We start from the raw sequence: 24,299 nt of genomic DNA, 5'->3' as shown, positions 1-24,299 counted from the left end.
GAACAAACAGAAGGAGCCAATAAAATAGTGTTTGTTGAGTGATTTAGGTGTCAAGCAACAGTGAGTGCTGAGCCATTTAGAAGTCGAGTATTAGTATAAAGAGCATAGTCAAGGCCAAGCATCAGATTCTATTGATGTTGAGGTACCATTCTTTGACATAGATTTTTTTTATGAAAAAAACTTCTATGTAGACCATTTTTGGCCAACATGAATATGAATTTTTGATATTAAGAAATAAGGATCCAGTCATATTATGAATCCCAATGAAATACATGCAACCAATCAAATAAAGGGAAGAGTTAGGCTACAATAAGGATCAACAATCTTGTCTAACTGCTTCTGCCTCATCATTTGAAAGAGAGCGAATAGCATTCTCGATCTCAATGAGGAACTGCATGTGAGGGATGACCCAAGGGGAGCAAGAGAAATTAAGACCCCGCTTAAAAAAATTAAAAGAAAGAGGGTCTAAGACAGCAGTGGACAGGTTGACAACCAACTTGTTTTCCCAATCCCGTACCGCATGATTAGATAAGGGAGATCGGAGGCGGAAGGGGCGAGCGAAAGGACGAGGGCAAGGAGATGCTACACCAAGGCCATACTTGACCCAAGGTGAGAGGATAGTGCTAGAAGAAGACGCAACCAATACTCCATTGGATGGAGATATGGGGGACGTCCCACTAGTAAAGACCCCAATGGGTCGAGATATGGAGGGTCCTTCACCGACGTCAGAGGAGTCAAGGGAACCCAAAGACGAGTGGTTGGGCTGAGCTGGATGGACCTCGGGGCTGCCACTGATAAGACGGGGGTCAATCAGAGGGGAGACAGGAAGAGAAGACTGCCAGCTAACCGCAGGAGAGCAATAAAGGAAAGACTGTGCAGGCACATTACACGAAAGAGGACAGTAGGAAGACGTACCTGGGCACATAGGTTTGGAGCCATTGCGAGAGCCAGAACGTTGGAGGACAGCAGATTGCGAACCAATTGCACCAGGGTTGGATCGAGTTCTAGTAGAAGTCAGTGGTTCGGTGTGCGACGGAGAGGAGGAAGAAGACAGTGCAAGGGCTTCCACACCCACCACATTGAATGCCTCATGCCCTGAGGAACAACCTGAAGACTGGTTCTTTTCGCTGGACAAAGGCTTGCCTTCTGCATGAACAAAACCTGAGGAGGACCCCGAAAACTGTTGAACCACACTGCTCTGAGGGATGAAGCCGACCACTGGAGAAGAAGAAAGGAGAGGGGCCGAAGCAGGAGAGGACGAGGGCCAAAGAGCAGTACTGCAGGGATGTTCCACAGGCATGCACAACGAGCCTTGGCTGAGGACCGAAGAGAAACCAAACCGATGCCGAGACTTATATCGAAGAGCCAAAAATTTTCTCTTTTGCCTTCTGATGGACTCTTCATAATGACCCAACGCACTGCCGAAGGAAGAGGTGTCCAATCGAATCCAAAGATCTGGTCTCAAGGAAGAGGCCAGTTCTAAGTGGAGAGGCAGCAACCTAGCGTTGAACCGGTCAATAACTTGCCTGGTAGACTGAATGATCGAACGAAGGAGAGCGAGTTCAGCCTGGAGGAAGATAGGTTTGGTATGCATGCTGCGAAGATAATGGCTAACTTTGACAAAACAAGGAATTACACGACAATCTCTGCAACGCTTGAGGAAGGCTAAGTCTGCAATTTTCTTCATAAGCTTGATCCTTAACATCTGAAATTGCTTAGATTTGAAACAAATTTCCCTCCCATGAAGGGTATCAATTAATAATATCAAGTTTCCACAATCCATTGTTAATGATAATGTTGCTTCTGGATTCGATTGTGTAAGTTTTTTTATCATCAATGTTTCAGATCACACTCTGTGATCCATCATCAGGATGAGAGAAGGAAGTAAAAAGTATGCAGACTAGCCAAGCCAAGCAGAATAAAAAGGAGAGAGGGGGAGGAGGAGCACACAACACGAGGCAGAGGAAGAAGGAAATAAAAAGAAAGAAAAAGAAAAATTAAAAAAGGGGACAAGAGAAGAAAAAAACAAGATAGAAGAAACAAAAGAAAGAGGGAAGAGTATAGAAATAACTGACAAAAAGAGAGAGTATATATATATATATATAAAAGACATTTTTAATATAAGATAACAAATGTATATAATATATAACTATATATATGAATTAAGAAATTGTATATATATATATACAATTTCTTAATTCATATATATAGTTATATATTATATACATTTGTTATCTTATATTAAAAATGTCTTATATATATATATATATATATATATATATAAGATGACCTGTGCATATATATCCTAATATAATAGTATATGTATGTATAAAATATATATGCACAATGAATATATATAAATTATATATATATATATATGAAATAATAAAAATAAAAGAAAAATAGAGAATGAAAATAAAAATAAAAATATATATAAACAGGAACAACTGCAAAAGGTCTCCCAAAAACAAGACCAACCCGACACAAGAGAAAATTAAAAATAAAAATAAATAATTAAAAATAAATTAAATCAATCTAAAAATAAAAATAACCAAATGTATATATATATATATATATATATATAAAGGAGAGATAGCAAAAGAATACAAGACCAACTTGAAACACGAGACAAAATAAATGAAAGCAACAACATGGATAGCAACCAAGAGACAGAAAAGATAGGGGAGGGGGCTATCCATGCTGTTCCTTTCATTTATTTTGTCTCGTGTTTCAAGTTGGTCTTGTATTCTTTTGCTATCTCTCCTTTATATATATATATATATATATATATATACATTTGGTTATTTTTATTTTTAGATTGATTTAATTTATTTTTAATCATTTATTTTTATTTTTAATTTTCTCTTGTGTCGGGTTGGTCTTGTTTTTGGGAGAACTTTTGCAGTTGTTCCTATTTATATATATTTTTATTTTTATTTTTATTTTTATTTTCATTCTCTATTTTTCTTTTATTTTTATTATTTCATATATATATATATATATATATATATATATTCATTGTGCATATATATTTTATACATACATATACTATTATATTAGGATATATATGCACAGGTCATCTTATATATATATATATATACAATTTCTTAATTCATATATATAGTTATATATTATATACATTTGTTATCTTATATTAAAAATGTCTTATATATATATATATATATATATATATATACTCTCTCTCTTTTTCTCAGTTATTTCTATACTCTTCCCTCTTTCTTTTGTTTCTTCTATCTTGTTTTTTTCTTCTCTTGTCCCCTTTTTTAATTTTTCTTTTTCTTTCTTTTCATTTCCTTCTTCCTCTGCCTCGTGTTGTGTGCTCCTCCTCCCCCTCTCTCCTTTTTATTCTGCTTGGCTTGGCTAGTCTGCATACTTTTTACTTCCTTCTCTCATCCTGATGATGGATCACAAAGTGTGATCCGAAACGTTGATGATAAAAAAACTTACACAATCGAATCCAGAAGCAACATCATCATTAACAATGGATTGTGGAAACTTGATATTATTAATCTTTAGAGATGTTAATTCCCCTTTCATGTCTTGAACAAGACTTATTTTCTTCTCCAAGGTTGTCATTGAAGCCTATTTTTCCAAGACTCGTGTTATCTTCTTTGCCTTGTAGCTGAAATGATCTATGAAAACTTTGATTTATCTTATCAGATCACCTTCCTTCCTGTATGGGATTTTGGGTGTCATTTGTTGAAATATGTCCCTAGCCTTTACCTGTGTGCTTGCCCTTTCATCTCTCTTGCTAGATAGTTTCATTATTATTTATTTTTCCATGAGCTTCCTATATTTATTTTTGTATTTTTTTATTGAGCTAATTGAGGCTTTCTCCCATCTCATCTACCTTTTTAGAGATTTTTTTCCTTTCTTTTTCTTCTGTAGCATCAACTTCACAGAGGGTTAGAATGATGAGTAGAATATTCAAGTGGAGAAATCTACTACAGGTGATGAAACAAGACCTATCTTGAAACCTCTTACAAAGGGAATTAAGAAGACAAAGACAACAAGTGATGTAGTGAACAAGGAACATGGTTAGCACTAGAAGGCAACAAAGAAAGAGAGTGGACTGAGTGTAGAACCTTCTAGACAATTTGAAGCTAAGATAAGTTGGACGCTTGAACAATAGGTTATTATAACTCAAAAAGAGTCATCTTTAGTGGGCAATGATGCTAGTGCAACTCAAGAACAACAACGACCAAGTGTTGATGTTTCATCACTCTCACTTTAGCTAGCATTGTCGAGTAGTAGCACACTAAGGAAGAAAATATTGAAGAAGGAGAGGTCACCTGGCAAGCTTGTAACATTGGATGAAGTTATATTGCCCCCAAAATATGACAGTGATAACACAACTCATGAGAAAATGCAAATATTGCAAAATCTTTTGGCTAGGAAGACCAAACAAGAAGAATCGAGAAGGGAAAATCAACAAAAGAAGGTACTTCAAGAAATAAAAGATATCTTTTTTTATTCATGTGATATTAAAGATGTTGATGAGAAAGTTCCTATTGTAGAATAATTACTACATATTGCAGAGAAGATCAATAATCATGACATTAATGCAAATGAGAAGTTGTTGCACTGGTGTGAAAAGAAATTTGAGAAGAATTTTTTTGAGAAAGTACCAATAGAAATTGTTATAAGGCAAGCTGAAATTTGTAACTGTGTAAATATATCGAAGGACTAGTGAAGAAAATTCAAATGGTGTATAAGATATTGTGTGATGTACCATGGTTTACACAAGATATTCAAGATAAGATTGAGAAATTTCATTTAGATCTTAAGTGTATTGGACATTCTTTGAGCATGGACACATGTTCAAGCTCTATTCATTTTAACAAATTGATTTTTGCTCAAGAGAGATTGGTTGAATTACAAGCCACAAATAGCAAAATGAAAGCTAAATTAATTTCTATATTTAGTCAATGTTGATACCTCATTTGAAGGTGATGTAGAGAGAGTTATCACTTGATACCTCAAACCATAACCATTTTTGGTCAAGTATGGTTTGACCCTGTTAGTGTAAATAATTAATTATTATTACACTTACTTAAGTTCACTTAGGAATATGCATAGTCATATGAGTTGTCTTGGTGACAACATAGGAGTTAGCAACTTATTTGAGCACATGGTGTCTACAACATATCTTTATGAGATACACCTATGTAAAGTTATCCTCTCATCATCGCATAAACTCATGTGCTCAATGAAGGATAATCCACCTTTGTTGGACATGTGCTATGTTGTAATCCTTATCTCTTGTATGACTTCTAGACATATTGGTTGCCCTTATATATAGGCACCCTCTATGATGTATTCATCCAACTATCCAATTATCCAATTATCTGATATCCATTATCATTTTAATCATTATTGAGATTCTCATTTGATCATCATTAGTCTCTCTTGTGTTATATATTGAGCTTCTTGATCTTGGTGTTGAATTATTGCCTTAGGAAAATTCTTACATGGCATCAGAGCAATACCAAATTCTTACAGACCCCTTCTCCCTAGCAGCCATGAGTGACAAAAACAAGGGGGAATGTGTATATGCATGGGGGAATGTCTATCAAAGGGGAAATAAACACGATCAAATGTATGACTCTTTGAACATTTTGTAATGGATACTCATTTTGAAGTCAGAGTATGTATGTCAGAAGTGATGTATATGTTGTATATATTGAAGTCTTTTGAAGGCTGAGTCATAGTCCAAGGGGGAGTACTATTTTGAATGTAATGTTGAATCATGACAAAGTATTTTTGCCACTAATGTCAAAGGGGGAGATTGTTGATCCCTATATTTTTTGTCTATTAGTGTCAAACACTTAATCATTCTTATGACAAAGTTAGTTGGTCATCACTGCAACTGAGTCATCCTACCAAGGCTAAGTAATTGTTATTGTCGAACAAGTCTATGATTGTTGAGTACTCCTATATACACCAAGTGAAATAGAAGCCTATGCATGTCAAATTAGACAAAAGGTAGTATGCATTGAGAAACACACATTTAGTTCATGTTGTTATTATTGTGGAGTCTGATCAGTCTCCAAGTGGGAGATTGTTATGATGTGGAGCCTAATGAGACTTGAAGGTTTATTTGATGAGGTTTCTCCCCAAATTATTTCTATGGGGGTTTAGGGGCAGTGGCCCCAAGATGGGGTCAAGGGGCAGCGCCCTAGGTGTGCTCCCTGTCACAATATAGGGTGGGGTCAAGGGGCAACACCCCCACAACGATTTTGGGGGGGTAGCACTCCCAAAGCCAAAATAACTTTATATTGTAAAAGGTGTCGACTGCTATTTCTCTATTGGATGACTTATTCTAGCCCTAATTTTGTAAGCAACAAAAGCTTGTATAAAATAGCTCCAAGTTAGGGATTTCATAATGTAATAGTGATATTGTAGCTTCTTGGGGTGGTATTGAGTTGTAAGGGATTGCAGATTGTAATCACTAGATAATAATTATATTGGACTTGTTGTTGGTGGATGTAGCCCAGGGATTGGGTGAACCATGTTAAATCTTTGTGTCTTGTGTTCTCTTATGTGTGATCTATTATTTTCTAATATTGGTTATATTTGCATGTAACTATTATTTTCGTTTGAGGTTAATCCTAACACAGGTTGAGTTATACAATGAATGCCGAGAATTTAGAAGCTGATGAACAACATGAGGATTATTCATGACCAAGCATCTGAGTGTTCATGTGCCAAGCAAGCCAATATTGACATATTTATTTAGAATTACACAAACACTAAGGTAAACCATTTTTGGCCAACTAAATGCATGTTTTAATGATTGAGGAGTAATTTAAGGAGATAATTATGTATTTTGGTATGGATCTTTAACCCATATGCAAGGTGTGTAACCAATCAAAAAAATAGAAGGTTTAAGTGGTAGAAGGGAGAAATCTAGATCATTGATCTTGATCTAGAACCTACTCTAGTTGGTTACATAAGAAGGATCCAAACCCTATTTTTAGGATGGTGAATGTGTGCGCAAGAAGCAAAGTTTGGATGTTTAAAGATAATTTCTGAAGGAGAATCAGACAAAGCGATCGAGAAAAGTAGTAAAGTGTAGAACATGGTTTATTAGATCAAAGAAAGGATCAACGTTTGGAAAGAAGAGATCAATAATCAAGTATTAGAGTGCTTATCGAAGGATTAGGTACTGATACATTCTAGCAAAGTGAATTAGGGTAAATCTCTTAATAGAATAGTCCTAACATGCCTATGTAAATCTCCTAATGGAGTGTTAACTTTGTTGTATCTTTTAAATCCTTTAATCAAGGTAGACTGAATAAGTCTTGTATCTCTTAATAGGGTAGACCCCTCATAGGGAAAATCAACATAAGTGATCAAAATTGTAGCCCTAATGGGTGAATTTTATTGCTGTAGTAGTGAAGATTTGTGGGTGTCATCCCCACCCCAGTTTTGCCTTCACCTTGGAGGGTTTCTGTGTTACCAAATCTGTGTATTGTGTTGATCATTTACTTTCATGTTTATGGTTGTGATCAGTAGATTAGATTTGATATGTCATTGCGGAATATGTTTATGTGATTTATGATATTGTTGAGATAAGGGTTAGTGGTGATAGATCTCAGTTTGATAGTTGTTTCAAGGACAAAAGTTTTATAGATCCCTATTCACAATATGATTAGGATAATCATGTGATTATGATGCTCCATCATTAAGTGCTATAGCATGCTTGCACACAAAAGTTCTTTGAACAATTTGTAGATTTTTTTTTTTGAATGAGCAAGGAATGCCCTCAAATAATAGTAAATAACAAACAAATCAATACAAACACACATTAAGTTGACACACAATTATCAATAGGAGGAAATCAAGATTGTCTAAATTAAAAAATTTAATTTCTATATTTAGAGCTATGAAAATGATGCGACTCTATTTGTAGATTTAGTTCAAATCAATGAAGAAAAAATTAAGGATAAGGACTATTTTCTAAGGATGAAGAATAATAGTATTAGTTAACTTGTTATTATACTGACAACAAAAGATGTCACTCGACTTGTTACCACATACAAAATATTTCAATTAAAATATACTTGACACAAATAAAACTTCATGACATTCAATTTTGGCCATTGTACAAATATACCTTGTAAAATATTTTTCAATACAACTTCACAATAATAAAATTATTCAATGAAAATAATATTATACAATATGCTCTTTCAATATATACTTGCATTCTTATTTTAAAACTTCTTTACCATAACATATTTATGAAATTGTAAATGAATTAAAAGACACCATATTTTAATAATCTATATAAATAGAGGATAAAAAATATCATTTAGAAATAAATAAATAATGGCCAATATTTATTTTCCTTTTAAAGAAGGTAAATTAAAAAAAAAAAACAACTACTTTTGGCCAAATCGGGTGAGAGAGAATTGTATTATAAACAAAGAGTCTACTTCCCTCTATCGGTTGCTATTGCCTGTACATTGGAACAGTGTTCCTGATCGATCCGGAAGGTGAATCCTTACAAAAGAATATCGTCATAATACATCAGTAATAGAAGTTTCAGCTTTCAAATTTTGAATATTTGTGTAGGAAGCTTGATCTTTACATGCAATTCTTCCTCAATCTGTATTTTCATGTCGAAATCGCTCCAGTACTTTTCATTCTGGCACAGGCCTTGATTTTACTATTCCAAATCCCATCATTCCGAACATTTCTTCTCAGGATCTGCAACTTCAAATAGATATGACAATGGAGTCGACTGTGCTCTGTGCAGGATGCACTGTAACACGAATTGCGAGGAAAGCACAAAAGAGAAGCGGCAGAAAGGCATGATGACAGAAATTTCTTGGTATGATGATGATATTTAAGAAAGTAAACAAATTTGAGTGCCGTCCTGCTCGGCGGCTATGATTAACCCTAATTCCTTACCTTTTACAGCGCTCCCAAACCCTAACTACATCAACAGAAGTTTCAGAATTCATTGACGTGTTATACATTCTGATGTACATAACAGTCCTTGAATATTTGTGATGGTAAGTAGTTTGGTCTCGTATGAAATTCTTCCTGCATCCGTATTTTAATTTGACAATCGCTCCAGTACTTTTCGGTCTGGCAGCGGTCTTGATTTTACCATACGAACCTCCATTTCTCTGCAGAGCTCTTTTTATTTATTCAATAATCCAAATCTGCAACTTCAAACAGACAAATTTGGACGAACTGTGACACGAATTGCGAGGAAAGCACAAAAAAATGAAGCAGCAGAAAGAAAAATTCTTCGTTGATGATGATATTCAAAGGAAACAATATTGAGGGCCGGCCGGCTCGGCGGCTATCAGAAACCCTAATTTCCTTTCAAATGACCGCGCTCCCAAACCCTAGATGACCGGCCGCGTACAGTTCTGCCCAGACCGTCTCCGTGTCGTGCTTCGAGCTAAGCGATCTTTCCAGAGGACTGCTTGTCTGCGGAGAAGCTAAACAGGACCAGGGAGGCGTGTAATAATTCCTCCTTCCCCTCATTTCATCGCCGCCGGCATGATCGTCATCGCGGTCCTTATGATTGGAATTTCTGACAATTCGAGCCTTCTTCGCAAATCGGGAAGCCCTAGCCGCAAAGGCGCAGGGGATTTTCACAAAGGCGAGAATGATCAGGTTCAGAATCACACAGGGGCAGCAGCAAACGGCGGCGCAGTCTGCAGCGAAGATTGCCGCGCAGCTACAGGCTTGGCGTGCTCCGCAAACATTCTTCCTCTTCTTCTCTCTGTTTCTCTTGCAGCGATCTGTTCGCCGCGACTTCCGCTTTGGCGTGAATTGCTGCTCTATTTGCTGGTAAATCTGATCGTAATCGGAGGAAGAGACGGATGTAGAATGGTCGGTTTGGGATTCGAACTCGAGACTACTCAGCGCCGAGGACGATCCAAGAACAGTGAATTCTTGATCGGATGGAGATAAACTGGGGTTAGTACAAGGACAAATCAAATGAGATATTTCCTGACTACATTGCTCAGGATTCTCGCTGCCCATGCCGCCCCTAAGAGCTTCTTCACAATCCCGCCATGGAAACCCCCAAAAGTTCCCTGTGTGAATTGCGTGGAGAAACAGAGGTCCAGGGTTCGAGACTATCTCAGGGTCAAATTTGTACGTTGTTTCCTGACGAAAAATTAAAAAATACTAGGCTGGGTCCTACAGCTGTTAATCTCAGGTCAGTGTAAATTGTCACGTACAAATAATTGTTAACTGACAGGACATTTCATTATTCCCGTCGGGTCGGCAGTTAACGCGTATGCAAACTTCCGACAATGGCATTTTCGATCCCTGCCGCCCGAAAGCGTCCACGTGTCCCTCCATTTCAGTGAATTTTTATTTATTACTATTATTAAATTTATTCGCAGTTATCCACTTGGGCAAGTTGAGAAGCTGGGTACCAACTTAGTTGCAGGACCTCTGAGTCAACTGCTAAATCACGAGGTAGATTCCGTCTTCGTCACCTACAGTTACGTCCTTTTCTTACACATCACGTTAGAATATAATGTATAATGTTGTTTTCTAATATATCACTTTCATATAGAATATATACCTATGTATAATAATACGAATGCTGTTTCAGGAACTAGAATAAATTGTCTTCAAACTGTGTGGAAAATGGTTTGATTATATTTGTCTCTATCGTTCTGTGATGACGGTTTTATCTACATTACTTCTTGCGTTTTCTAGAATAGATTAAAGAGTGTGATTTGAAAGTTATTGTAGAATCTAAACATTGATTCTTAAATGCAATCAAATTGGAAAATAACATTGTTTATGTTATGATTTGAGGAAATCTCTTATCATTAAGAGTATAATTTGTTCTAGAATGACAATAAATCAGATCAGTGATTTGTTTGGCTAGCATAAATTGCTCTTATTTCTTTTGTTTTTTCTACAAGAGCTTTCATAGTGTGATATAAAACATGGATCTCAAAGTTTTAGGGTTTTTTTATCGGTAAGAAGCTAAAGCCAAGATTAATTATTATATGTATTAGGATTAATTATTATTACTATTTATCAAGCAAAAGTATTAATTATTATATATTACGATTAATTATTATTACTATTTATCAAGCGCAAGTATTCAAACCTAAAACCTAAAACCTCTTTGATAAGAGGCTCACAATTTACCATTGTGTTGTAGGCTCTTGCCTATGGATCTCAAAGTTGATCTTAAATACAATCAATATTTTTATGAATAGAGAAGGGACTATTCATAAAAAAAAAAAAATGCAATTAAATTTCAAAACAATGTTATCTATATTATGAATTGAGAAAACCTATTAGCATTATTAATAGAACATAATTTTACTTTTTCCAACATGAGAAGGAGTTAGATCATCTATTTTTAAAGCTAGCATAAGTTTTTCACAAATATACAAATCTTATGAATTGTGGAAATCGCTTACAATTAATAGAATATAATTTTACTTTTCATGGTAATGCAAGCTTTTGATAAAATTGTGTTTAAATTTTTTATATTTTCAATCACTTAATGCATACATAATGTTACCAAAAGCTTACATTACCATCTTTTTTTATTCCACAAAGTAAATAACTCAGTCATTGTTGTGTGACTAGAATGAAAATCTTAAAATTTGATGTTTGATTGTAAATGTCATTTGTAATCCCATTGAAATCTACATTAAATGTTTCAAAATAATTATTTAAATATTTAAAATTATTTCATTTTAAAATCTTTTTCACAAATTAAATATATTAACTAGAAAAATCTTATATAAATTTTGATATGATCATAACTTGTCCTAAAAGTGTCTTCACAACAATTAATTTGCCCTTAACTAAACCTATAATGTCTTCTTACATCTTTTAGATAGATAAGTTACTTTAGACCTTTTTTATTATAAATAAAATTATAGTGGTGAAAATCACATATTCCTTACTTTTGGCCTCCCTTCCTTACAAGTGACGCATTCTTATATGAAATGAATTTATGATACTTATGAAATTAATTGGAGATAGTTTTATTTTATCTTTGTCCATTTTCATTTTTAATATTTGGTTTTAGTGGCTTGCAAATGATTATGATAGTTTTGTTGTCTTCATGATATTCATTTGTAATACTTAATGTTTTTCTTATATATATATATATATATATATATATATATATACACACACACACACACACACACTTTTTCTTTAAATTTCAAGAATAAATTCAAATTCTATAAATTGAAAATATGTTTGTCAAATATTTTCTAGTAATTATTGTAAGTCAAATTAGAATGTGTCTATATGGATTTGTATGATGGTTTTGGACTTAGAATGTCTATAATTTATTTTAAGTTGATTAAATTGTCATTGAAGAGGATTGTCATAGGGCAAATTTGTGATAAATCATTACTACCACCTTCATCATAGTGTATATCATTATAAACATATATATTCTCTATGAAGACTCCAAATGATGTTTCTTCCCTTCAAACATGAGTATAATGAGATAGAGTGAATCTATAGTAATTTTTTCAGTACAAGTTCACTTGGACGAGTCTAGAATTCAATTCTATAAAGTAGATTACATTTGTACTTTAGTAATCTACTCTACAAATATAGTGATAAACTATAGTTAGTTGATGGATTTTAAGACTTTTATATAAATAAAGATGTTAATTCTCCACACATTGATTAATAAATTCTTAACATCTTTAACAAAATATTCTATCATTAAAATTCAAATTAAATATTACATGCATTTTTATTAAATTTTCTTGTTTTCGAATTTAGCATTTGATCTCAATACATCATCTTTTTTTTTTTGTTGTATTATTTTTAACAAGTAAATTGTAGACTAGGGGTTTGCTCTCATATATTAAAATGAAAAGATCTCAAATTATCTATTACAATGCATGCCCTCAACAAAAGGGGTGCATGAAAGCTACTTCCCTACTCTATTTACCCTATACTACTGTAACCATGTTTCTTACCTACCTATCATAACATACAGACATAGTGACACTTAACTAAAATCAATCAATCCATAATTGAGGTTGCAATAAAATTACATATTTTCTTCAGAGTTTTCCCTATTCCCTAATGATCGTAGTATCATTTGATGCTTGGATTTGGAAAGAAAAGACTTCAAGCTGTAGTTATCTAATCTTGATTAGAGAAAGGATAAGAGGAAACACTATTTACTCTTTGATACTCAACAAAACCAAAATTACTTATTCCTTGTAACTCATTAAAGCCTATAGCCACCAAAGTGATCTATGACTAGAGAGATCTTAGTATTAGTAATCTTTTGGAGTGCTTTCTCTTGAAAGCTTGACAAATCCATAAGACTGTAAAAAACTTATTATATAAGCCCATTTATAGTACTCCATCGTTGTCATTTTTTTAATTTAATATGTTAGTATTGTTAATGTAGTCGTAGTGACCCCACTATTAAGATTAGATTGGGACAAGTAATATTCAATGTAGTTGGTAAAAATTATAACAAATCAAGAGAATATTCCACATGCACACACATATTAATCAATATATTTATATTGTCTTTTTAGAGGTTATCAAAATTTCCCCTAGTTTATGAGTTTGAAATAATTAACATTTGTAACTAATGCTCTCCACCAAGTATAACTTGGATCATGTATAACATTCATAGAGAATGTCCTCCGCTGAGTAAGCCCAGATCATAATATAACATTTATACAAAATGTTCTTCACCAAGTAAGCTCAAATCATAATATAACATTCATATAGAATGTTCTCCACCGAGTATGCTTGGATCACAATATAACATTCATACAAAATGTTCTTGACCAAGTATGCTCAGATCATAATATAACATACATACAAAATGTTCACAACTAAGTAAGCTCGAATCATAATATAACTATCATATAGAATGTTCTCCACCAAGTACGCTCAAATCATAATATAACATTCATTCAAAATATTCTCCATCGAGTTTACTTGGATCATAATATAACATTCATATGTTCATGTTCTCCACCAAACATACTTTGGATAGATTATGTCATTCATAAGGAATGCCCTCCACCAATTATAACTTGGATCATACCATGACTTTCCTAACGAATGTTCTCTACCAAGTTTCACTTGGATCATAATAATTATATCTATTCAATATTTCATAAGTCTTTTACAATCTATAACAATATATTAATTATTTATTCTACAACTTGATCTTAATCTAAAATAATATATTTATTGTTACTTCTATAAAAGTATATGTTTGATATATATATAGATAGATAGAGAGAGAGAGAGAGAGAGAGAGAGAGAGAGAGAGAGAGAGAGAGAGAGAGAGAGAGAGAGAGAGAGAGAGAGAGAGCATTTAATGCCATACATTACATTATTATTTACATGGGGCCCACAGTTATAAATTCTTTAATCTCCCTACATGTTCCACTTCTACCTGATCACTAAGGTATTGTTAGCATGGGCATGTGATTATGTTGGAAATGCAGGTTATTTGACTCGTAATTACTATTGGCTATTAATGGGGTCTAAGCCAAGGTACCCTTGTATTTGGTGTCTTCACCATCCACCATTTTCCCCTATTTCTAGACGGGGTTAACTCTCAAGTGTCAAACACCCTTTAATAATTTGTTTGTATTTTCATTGTTTACATGTGTCCCATAGAAATATTTAGAATAACTAGGGGGGGGGGGGGTGGGGTTGGGCGAGCAGGGCGGGTTGAATCAGTTACTCAAGGTCTATATGTACCACTTGAACAATTAAACATTAAACACATCATTATTCTGTTTATCCTACATATCCTATTGTTGCTCAGCCTCTAGTGTAAAACTATAATCAACTTAGCTTGCATTGCATAATGAAAACATCATCACATGTAAAACATTCATAAGAAATTCATCGTAGTTTAACATTAGGACTTTACGTGGAAACCAAATTTGGGAAAATCACCAACGACATGTCACTTTTTTTCAATCTTTTGAAGTGAGCTCTGTTAGGAGCCAACCCTATTAAAGGTTATAATACACATTGTTAAATGTGACCCGATTAGAGGATTTAATCACCCTATTATGAGTGACCTTGTAAGAGGACTTTGATCATTCCATTTAGAATGTTGCCTAGTTAAATGATTTACACAGACTATTAGGTCAACCTCTGTTAAAAGGATTTAAATACAAACTATTTACAATGATAAGAAAGAAAACATAAGTTTTGACCTATGATTACAACTCACTTTTGTTGGTCTAGATATCTATTCAATTCTTATGTTGGTTAATTGATAAGCCTTTCATTTTCATCTCTGATCTAGATCTGCTTGGACACCCTTCAAGCAATTAGTCCACTCTTCTCATCAACACTTAAGCCTTATGCTCAAATCACTTATCAACAACATCACATCTACAAGCTTTCTCTTTTAGCTTCGCACCCACTCACTTGTGTGTATCTGATCATCCTTGCTCTTTATCACTTCCTTCACATACAAACTTGCACACACATTGGCTAGGCAGTGGGGCTGGACTAGGCACCAGATGATCAATTTTGTATCACCTTAAATATGCAATTTGTGCTTTACCATTTTCTACATCCACTGTAGATCTTAGGGTTTACGATCAGATTCAACTTGATTCAATGTATTTGTACATCTTCTTGATCATCATCTAGAAACCTCTCTAGAATCCTTCAGTTAGGTCTTTACCTAATCATCACCTTGAATTTAATGATCCAACTCATCAATCTTATTTTCAACATGTTTTACATCTCCCAAGAAATCAACTGAGTTGGCTTGATGTTACAATTTCTTTGAATTTGATCTTTTACTGTTAGTTGACAATCACTGAATTCTAACACTCGGTCAATACTAAAATACTTGATCATTGTTTAAGCTTTCAGGCTGGGCATCAACTAACTTGCTCGATCAATGCTAATGCTCGATCAACACTAGATTTTCTTGGCACTAACTGTGGCTCGGTTTACACTAGCATTACTCGGCACTCCTTAGTATTTTACCCTTTTTCTCAACTAGGTTTAGCTTCCTTGACATAAACTATTACTTTATTTTATCAAAGTTTATGTAATCAAATGTCCATTGTAACTCCTTTTCATAACTTCAACCTTTCCTCTAGGTGCTATAGCTATGAGTAACTCTCAAATCCTCTTCATCAATCAAATAGATATGACATTTAGATTAGGTAGCAATATGTTGACTCATCCATAGATTTGATATTGACAAAACAACAATTGTTCCAATTGTAAGTTTCCAATATCCCAAAGTTGACAACTCTTTGCCTTCCTCCTTTTATTCTTGTTATTTATATCACCCATTTCCATAGGTCATGGTCACAACCCTTGAGCTTCCAAATTATATATCTCTTTTTGGTTTATTAGTAATGTTGATTTATATTTTAAGAGTGAGAATTATTATTGATGTAATATGAAAGTTATTATTATTTGGGCTAGATATGAATTAAAAGGAATTATAATGTTGTTGATTTGAATCACTAGTAATTTGTTGTTTAGTTGATATGCATGTAGTTTTGATAACATAGTTACATTATAATTATTTATAAAGATAGTTATCATTGAGTGCATTTTAATTGAAATATTTATAAGGATATTAAAACATATGATTATATATACTTTTAAGAAATATGTTTATATTATGCCCACATTAATTTTGGGTTCACGGTAGTCCGCCCTTCATGAAGTTTCTTGTCCTCAAGCAATATAAATTTTATTTTTAATGTAGGTCTAATAGCCTAAAAGTGAACCCTTAATTTGAAAAGGATTATAACTATCCTCTTGAATAATGACTGCTAACATTGTATGGTCTTGTTCATCAAGTTTCACCTTTTTGTTGGGGCTTTCTTCGTTATATGTTATTTTATTCATTTGTTCTCTTTTACATCAATGATTATGCTCCCAGGGTTCCCTACATTTGAAGCATAATCCCTTCTTTAGTAGATCATCTCTTTTTGAGCACCTATGACCAACATTCCAAAGTTCATGGCATAGGTGACATTTCTTTTCTTGATTCCTTATGCTTGAAATATGTCCTAGTATTGTTGGGCCTATCATCTACCACATTAAGCTCAATCATCTTTTATTTTTCGGATGACTTTGTCTGAGCTCTAGGGCTCAAGCGGTTTTACATGTGTTTTGATGGATATTTAAGTCCTTCTATAAATAGACGAGGGAGTTGGCTTTGGGATAGATTTAAAACCATTACTAATAGGTCTTGAGACTGGTTAGCGAATTCTTCCACTATCCCTGACTGTTTGAGGTGATTTAACTCTTGGAAGTACCATTTAGGGTCTCTTTGATCAAACCTTCTCATCAATATTTAAGTGAATTCATTATAGGTGGTAATCTTGAGTCCTAAATTTTTTTGGCCATAATGCTTTCATTTGTGTGTTGATCCCCTTAAATGCAATATGGAAAGCTTAATAATTCCTTCTTCCGACATAGGATTGTATGATATATATGTATCTAAGTTTTGTATCCATGATTGAGAAATTTCCTCTCCCCAATCAAAATATGGAAGTTTTATTTTATTTACTTTCTCCTAAAGGCCTTTATCCACATGATATTTCTTTTTATTTTCCATGATTCTAGTTTTGTAGTATTCTTCAAAGGAAATAAGTTGTCAAATATTTGGATCAAGTTCACATACATTTGTGCAATTTCTTCCACAATGTTTGTGATTGTTTCTTCTTCTTCAACAAGTTCTCCCCTTGGAATGAATGAGGGAAAGGTATCTCATTGAACTAAACTTTTTTATGAGGGATAATATTCATCATGATTAGAATGGCAATTTCATTGTCAGTTAGGTTCTTCACTTTAATTGTTATTGTTTCTTGATTTTTGTATAGCTTAAAGTAGTATTTTATTGTTAAAAGAAATCCACGCCTCTCGAAAATGGTGATGCAAGCCCTACACAAAAATCCTTCGTAAAAGTATACAATAGAGTTTATGAACCTATACCCTCGTTGCTTCTAAAGGTAATAATGGTAAAGTAGAATAATTAAGAAGGGCTTACAATTTTTGGGATAAGCCTAATGGGTTGCTCCTTAGTTATTGCAGCAGTTGTGCTATTGGATTGGTTGTTGATATGCCAGCCAAAGATGAGATCCTTGAAAGAAGACTCAAGGCATTTAGTTATCATGAGCTAGAAGCTACTGTTAGAAATAGGGAATACTGGGGGGGGGGGGGATCATCAATAGTCTACAAACTTTAGCTAAAAACTGGATATTATTAGTTATCTTATAACTTTCATATGAAAGAAAATTAATTATAATGAATAATAAACTTAACCATACAATAAGTGAACTCATAACACCATGTTTTGTTAACTAGGGAAGCCCTGGCCAAGGGACAACCTCGGTGAGGATGGTACCCACAAAATGATCCATTAATCAAAAGTATCTACTTAAAGATATTGACCTTGTTAGGAGTCTATTACACTCATATAGTGTCTCAGTCCTTGTTAGAAGCCTCAACCCTATTAGAAATTGGTACATGGGTGTGTGTACCAAGATGGTGTATGATTTAGTGAACATCGCAACAAAAAATTTAAAAAATCAATAATCCAATCAGGTTATTTGAAATTTAAAAAAGCGTCTATGATTGGTTACCAAGCCTAGAAAAAATACATAAAAAATGAAACTAGATTAGGTTTCTAGGATGAAAAATCTCTTCAAAACCCGATCCGATTTTGAAGAAATAAAAATAGGCTCCACTTCGAAAGCCATAACTTTGACATCCAAACTTTGATTGACTCCATTAAAAATGTGTTAGAAAGAAATTGGGGAGATCTACAACATAATGTAACTAAAATAATACTTGGAAATTGAGATTTTCTTTTCCATCCATTAGAATAAATCATGGTCTAAAATAAGTAGTCATTATTTTCCAAACATGGAGTGAATAGGTAGGTATGAGTACTTTCATAGTTTTGATCTTTCTCTCACCTCTCTCCCTATCTCCCTTCATCTATCTCTTTGCCACACATGAAATCACTCACTCATTCACACACACACACACACACACACACACACACACACAGAAATAAAAATAAAAATAAACCCTAATATCTCTCTCTTACTATCTCTTAAAACCTTTCTCATCCATACACCTACAGACTCATTAAATTCTAACATTTCTCTCTCACTATCTCTTATTAATTCTTACCCTCTCGAATTATCTTGCTAACTCCTAACCCTCTCTCTATCTTTCTCTTATTTAGAGAGATAGATAAGTTAAGTGTTATAAGTTAGAGAGAGAGAGAGAGAGAGAGAGAGAGAGAGAGAGAGAGAGAGAGAGAGAGAGAGAGAGAGAGAGAGAGGTTATTAGTTCATGATAAAATGTGAGAGATTAGGTTTTAGTAAGATATACAACCTAGGAGTTTGTATGTGTGTGTGTGTGTGTGTGTGTGTGTGTGTGTGTGTGTGTGTGTGAGAGAGAGAGAGAGAGAGAGAGAGAGAGAGAGAGAGAGAGAGAGAGAGAGGTTAGGAGTTAGTAAGAGAATGAGAGAAGTTAAGAGTTAGTAAGAGAGATATTTTGGAGTGTGTGTGTGTGTGTGTGTGTGTGTGTGTGTGTGAGAGAGAGAGAGAGAGAGAGAGAGAGAGAGAGAGAGAGAGAGAGAGAGAGAGAGAGAGAGAGAGATCACTTTAAGAAACCCCTCCCAAGAAAAATATGTAAAATGCTAGTGAATTCAACATTAAATATGTAGGAAAAATTTCTATTTGAGGGTGATTTTCTCATTCAAGGCAAGGAAGAAAATTATTTTCTATTGGCAAAATTTTCCTTTCCATATCAAAATTTAATAATAACTATGGCAAATTAATTTTAATTTTTTTGCTACACAAATAAATGTAGGTGATTTTTTTGTTGGTCAAAAACATTTTCATAATGTAAGAGGCAAATTAATTATTTCATATAACACAAAATATTAATATATTTGGCTAATATGCCAGTTTCCAAAGAGAGATTATTTAATTTTTTGGTGAATTTATAGAGGCACAAGTGGTCCATGGCCCACATGCCAAGCGTACACTATACAGTGTACTTGTAGTATGCCAATCCATTAAGGTTCAATTAATAGTGTGCCTTTTTTTATCGCCAAATTGGTCAACATCACTTTTAATGTTGTCATTTTTATGGTGAAAGGAATTAATTTGGACTGTTGATGTAATATAGATCAATGGCTTTAGCTCTATTTTGGGCCTAATTTTAAATGACATACCATGAAGTCTAAATCTTCCCAAAGTTAGGACACATATCTCAAAGACCAAAACATAAAATGGTTGGCTAAATAGGGGTAGTTGGAGATACACGTCAGCAAAATGGTAGGTGATGCTCAACCTAAGGGAAAATATTATTTTATTTTAAGGGAAAAATAACATTGTCCAATAAGAAAACATTCGGGAAAGGTTGGCAAATTTTTAAAAATAATTGTGTTCTAAATGTAGTTTGCATTGGTGATTGGACCATGATTTGGGACCAATTATGTGTAAACTAATGAGCAGTTAGCCTAGGATTTTGACCCAAATTATTTAATATCTCGATGACATTGCTGACCCCATATGTAGGTTTTATTCCCAAATTGTGATTTCCCAATGAGACCAAATAGCCAATTGACAAAGATTCACCACTAAAAAAATCACTTGAGAGAGAGAGAGAGAGGTGGGGGGAGGGGTTACTTAGAGAGAGATATATCTTAAGGGTAACAACTTAGAGAGAGAGGTTAGTTGTTAGTGAGAGAAAGGTAAGGAATTTTTAAGAGATATCTTATGATTTATTTAATGAGTTTGTGTGTGTGTCTGTATATTTGAGAGAGAGAGAGAGAGAGAGAGAGAGATAAATATGTTACCATTCGCGTTTAGCTATTGGTTGCATATCTGGGAAATAATGACTACCTATTTTTCACCATACTTATTTTAAATTGATGAAAAATAAAATGTTGATGTCATAGAATTGGTTTATATATATATATATATTCTAGATCTCTTTAATATCTTTCTAACACATTTATGTACGGAGTCAATAAGACTCCATATGTGAAAGTTACGGCCTCGAGAGTACAACTGATTTGGGTTTTGAAGAAGTAAATTTTTACTTTTCAAAACCTGATCGAGTTTTGAATGTACTTTTTTATTTGCATAACTTGATTGAGTTATGGCTTGGTAAAAGCATAGGGAAACGGACCAAAGACTTCGAAGACTATATTCCCTCCATTTTTTTTCCTTTAGTCATTTTTTCATAGATTCTCATATGAATTCTTGTCTTTCCATTCATTGGGTTTACTAATGGAAAGTGGGTATTTCTAAAATCACCACCATAATCTTACTTGTCCTCTTAGCTTTCTAACCATATAATATTTTCTATTTTTGATTAATAGTATCATTGTAAACTTTAATTATTTTTACCAATGTCTTGATAGTCCTCAAAGACATATGCCTACCTTTTTCAAAAAAAACTTTTATATAATTAACCAAATCTAAAGAAAATCACATAATATTGTTCTACACTTGATTTCATACACTTAAAAAAATCATTTCGGTTATTTTAATGCAAGTTATGCTTAGCACACAAACATGTACCAAAATTTCAGGATATAGTCAGTTCAATAATTCATAAAAAAAAAAATTACTCATTGAAAAATTACAAAACAATATACAACTTCTAGATATCACTCTTAACTATCATCCTACCAAAGAGATTTGCAAAATATCCTTGAATATAATTATGTCTTTTGTGTTGCACATGAAAATAACTATGTTGTATTTTCTAAAAAAAACCAGGAACTATTTTTCATGTGCATAGGGTTTGACCTACCTAATCTTACTTGTCTTGCAAAAACTCTAGTAATTTAGAAAGTAGATTCATGGTACTACAATTTATATGTTTTACACATTTTGTCATTTCGCCAAAAGTTTAGTCCAAGTTCAAGTTTACCTAATTTCAGAAAAAGGTGTCAACTTATACCCCCCTTTTTGTACACCATCTTGGCATAGTTACCCACATATACATATACAAAATGTTGTACAAGCTAAGCCCACTGCCCAAACATGTAACCTACAATGTAAATTTTCCTTGATACAAAAAGATAGGTAAAAAACATTTTGCTTGCTACTGATATCTTCAATATTTGATATAACTATTGCTACTTTTTACAAAACTAGCAATACTCTGATCCTACATCAGAATTTGCATCACATAAATTTCACATAGTCTTCCTAACAAGCACACTTAACTTCAAATTTACAAATTTTCCTTTATACATTTGTTATTCACAAAATATTGTCCAGTCGACCTTCAAGCCTTCACAAGCTTTACAAATTACAAAATTAACTCTTGCCCTCTTATGATTAAGATCTAAGATGTCATCCCAAACTATTCAAGTAATCATTTCATAAACAAAATAATTTATTAACTCACAATTAACCATTTTCTGACATGCTCTATTCTATCTATATACTGCCACAACTAGTAAGATTGTCGTATCTTCTTCCCTACTGAATGTACTAACTTGTGCACTTGAACATGCCATCCTAACACTTTGTCTTCTCCATACCTAACTATGCATATGCCAATAATGCCTGTATGAACTGTGCATATCAAAACTCTATCTGCTCTACCCGATAAACAACTAATACTTGGCAATTTTCTAAGTATAACTACTATAACTTTATCTTCGAGGTTTGCCTTCTTCATACTAAAGATATGTTGCCATAAATGACAACATTCAATATCTACCTTAACCAAATTGCCAACAATCTCCCCCACTGGCATTGATGGCAACATATGGGAAAATTGGCTAAGTCCCAAAACTTTTAATCATCAAAACCTTACAAAATTTAGCCTTAGCAAAAAATTTAAAATTCAAAACTTGTGGATCATTGTACTTAACCATCTTTCCTTATATCTCCCAATTATAATTCATAACTCCCCCTTTGATTATAGTTCTATTTGATATATTATTCTCCCTATCTTATATCACATATATATACCTATATACATTTACACACACACACACACACAACATTCAAAATTTGTATCAATACCTCTGCATTGGGTGGATAGTCGTGCCATACAGTCATCAAATTTTTTCTTTAGACTCTTGAAGTTCTTCCCCCATGAATCTCTAACTCCCTCTATTATATTGGGAAGAGCGCAAAGTCCATAGGATGGAATTTCAACCGCATTCAAGTCTGAATAGACAAACTTCTCAAAATATGTCTTGGCCTTAAGACATTCCTCAACTTGCATTTCCAGAGTTTTTATTTTCAAAGAAAAAATTTCTCTAAGAAGTGAATATCTTTTAGCAATTCTCTCTTTACTCATCTCAATAAGACTTATCTCATCATAAGTCTTTCCAATCTTTTCTCAATATCTTCAATTTTATGATTTGGTTGCTAAAGTTGATTTACCAGTACTTCAAGTACTTCACGCTTCTTCTTTAGATCTTCATCTTTGTCTCTAGTGAAATCAAATATTAATGCACATGTTGCATGTAATACCTTTCCTTCCTATTCACATCTTCTCAACTCCTAGATACATGCATCAAGAGCACCCAAATCATTTCTAATATTTTGATAAACAATGTCAAATATCTGTGCATCATGTTTGGCCTATATTTGCATAGTTGTAATATCAGATGGGTTGGTAAATTCCGTTTCAAAATCTTGTACTATAAATTTTTCTTTGTCCCAAGGATCTGACTCAATCATCTTTACAATCAAGGTTTTATGCAGTCTCTCTATTACCTCCATCAGAGAGCTTTGTAGACTCTTTACCTTTTTGTTTTTCTCGATGATCTTGCTAAATGATGAGACGGTTCAGTCTGATCATAATCATCTAATCCTATTAATGCTACTAAGGTAAGGAGTGTCCCAAAAGAACTATCTACACTATCATTTTTCTTATATGTCTCCTTTTTCTTCTTCTTCTCTTCTTCTTCTTATTTTTTCCTTTTCTCTTCTTATTCTTCTCCTTTTATTCTCTTCTTCCTTTTTCTTCTCTTCTTTTCTTCTTTTCTTCTATTCTTCCAATTTCTTTCTTTCCTCCTCAATTTTCTTCTGTTCTTCATTCTTGTTTCTATCTTTCTTCTTCCTTCTTCTTTTCTTCCTCTTTCTTTCCATATTCTTCTTTTCTTAATCTTTTCATTTCTTCCTCTTGTTTTCTCTTTTCTTATTCTTCTTCTAGCTTCTTTGTTTCATCACCTAGTCCAATTTCCAACATTATTGCCAAAATCCTTGAATGGATCTTCTGTTGTATCAATTATGATGTTTGTGCTATCAATCTGC

The 24,299-nt window shown here is 33.4% G+C and overlaps 1 protein-coding gene and 1 long non-coding RNA gene across 2 annotated transcripts; one reads left to right on the top strand and one right to left on the bottom strand.

The window, feature by feature from the left end:
- Nucleotides 1–8,412: 8,412 nt before the first annotated feature.
- Nucleotides 8,413–10,617, bottom strand: LOC149568625 (uncharacterized). Its single transcript, XM_089821489.1, has one exon. The coding sequence runs from the start codon at nt 10,030–10,032 to the stop codon at nt 9,364–9,366; it is 669 nt and encodes a 222-aa protein (XP_089677615.1). The 5' UTR covers nt 10,033–10,617; the 3' UTR covers nt 8,413–9,363.
- On the top strand, nt 10,065–10,672 carry LOC149568624 (uncharacterized). Its single transcript, XR_016362581.1, has 2 exons — nt 10,065–10,210; nt 10,401–10,672. It is a non-coding gene; the product is annotated as an uncharacterized LOC149568624 (long non-coding RNA).
- The last annotated feature ends 13,627 nt before the right edge of the window (nt 10,673–24,299 follow it).

This window comes from Cupressus sempervirens, chromosome 3 (assembly GCF_028749045.1).
Source record: "Cupressus sempervirens isolate cs-2001-9-10 chromosome 3, ASM2874904v1, whole genome shotgun sequence".
Lineage (NCBI taxonomy): Eukaryota > Viridiplantae > Streptophyta > Pinopsida > Cupressales > Cupressaceae > Cupressus > Cupressus sempervirens.
This window is presented reverse-complemented; position numbering and strand designations above follow the sequence as displayed.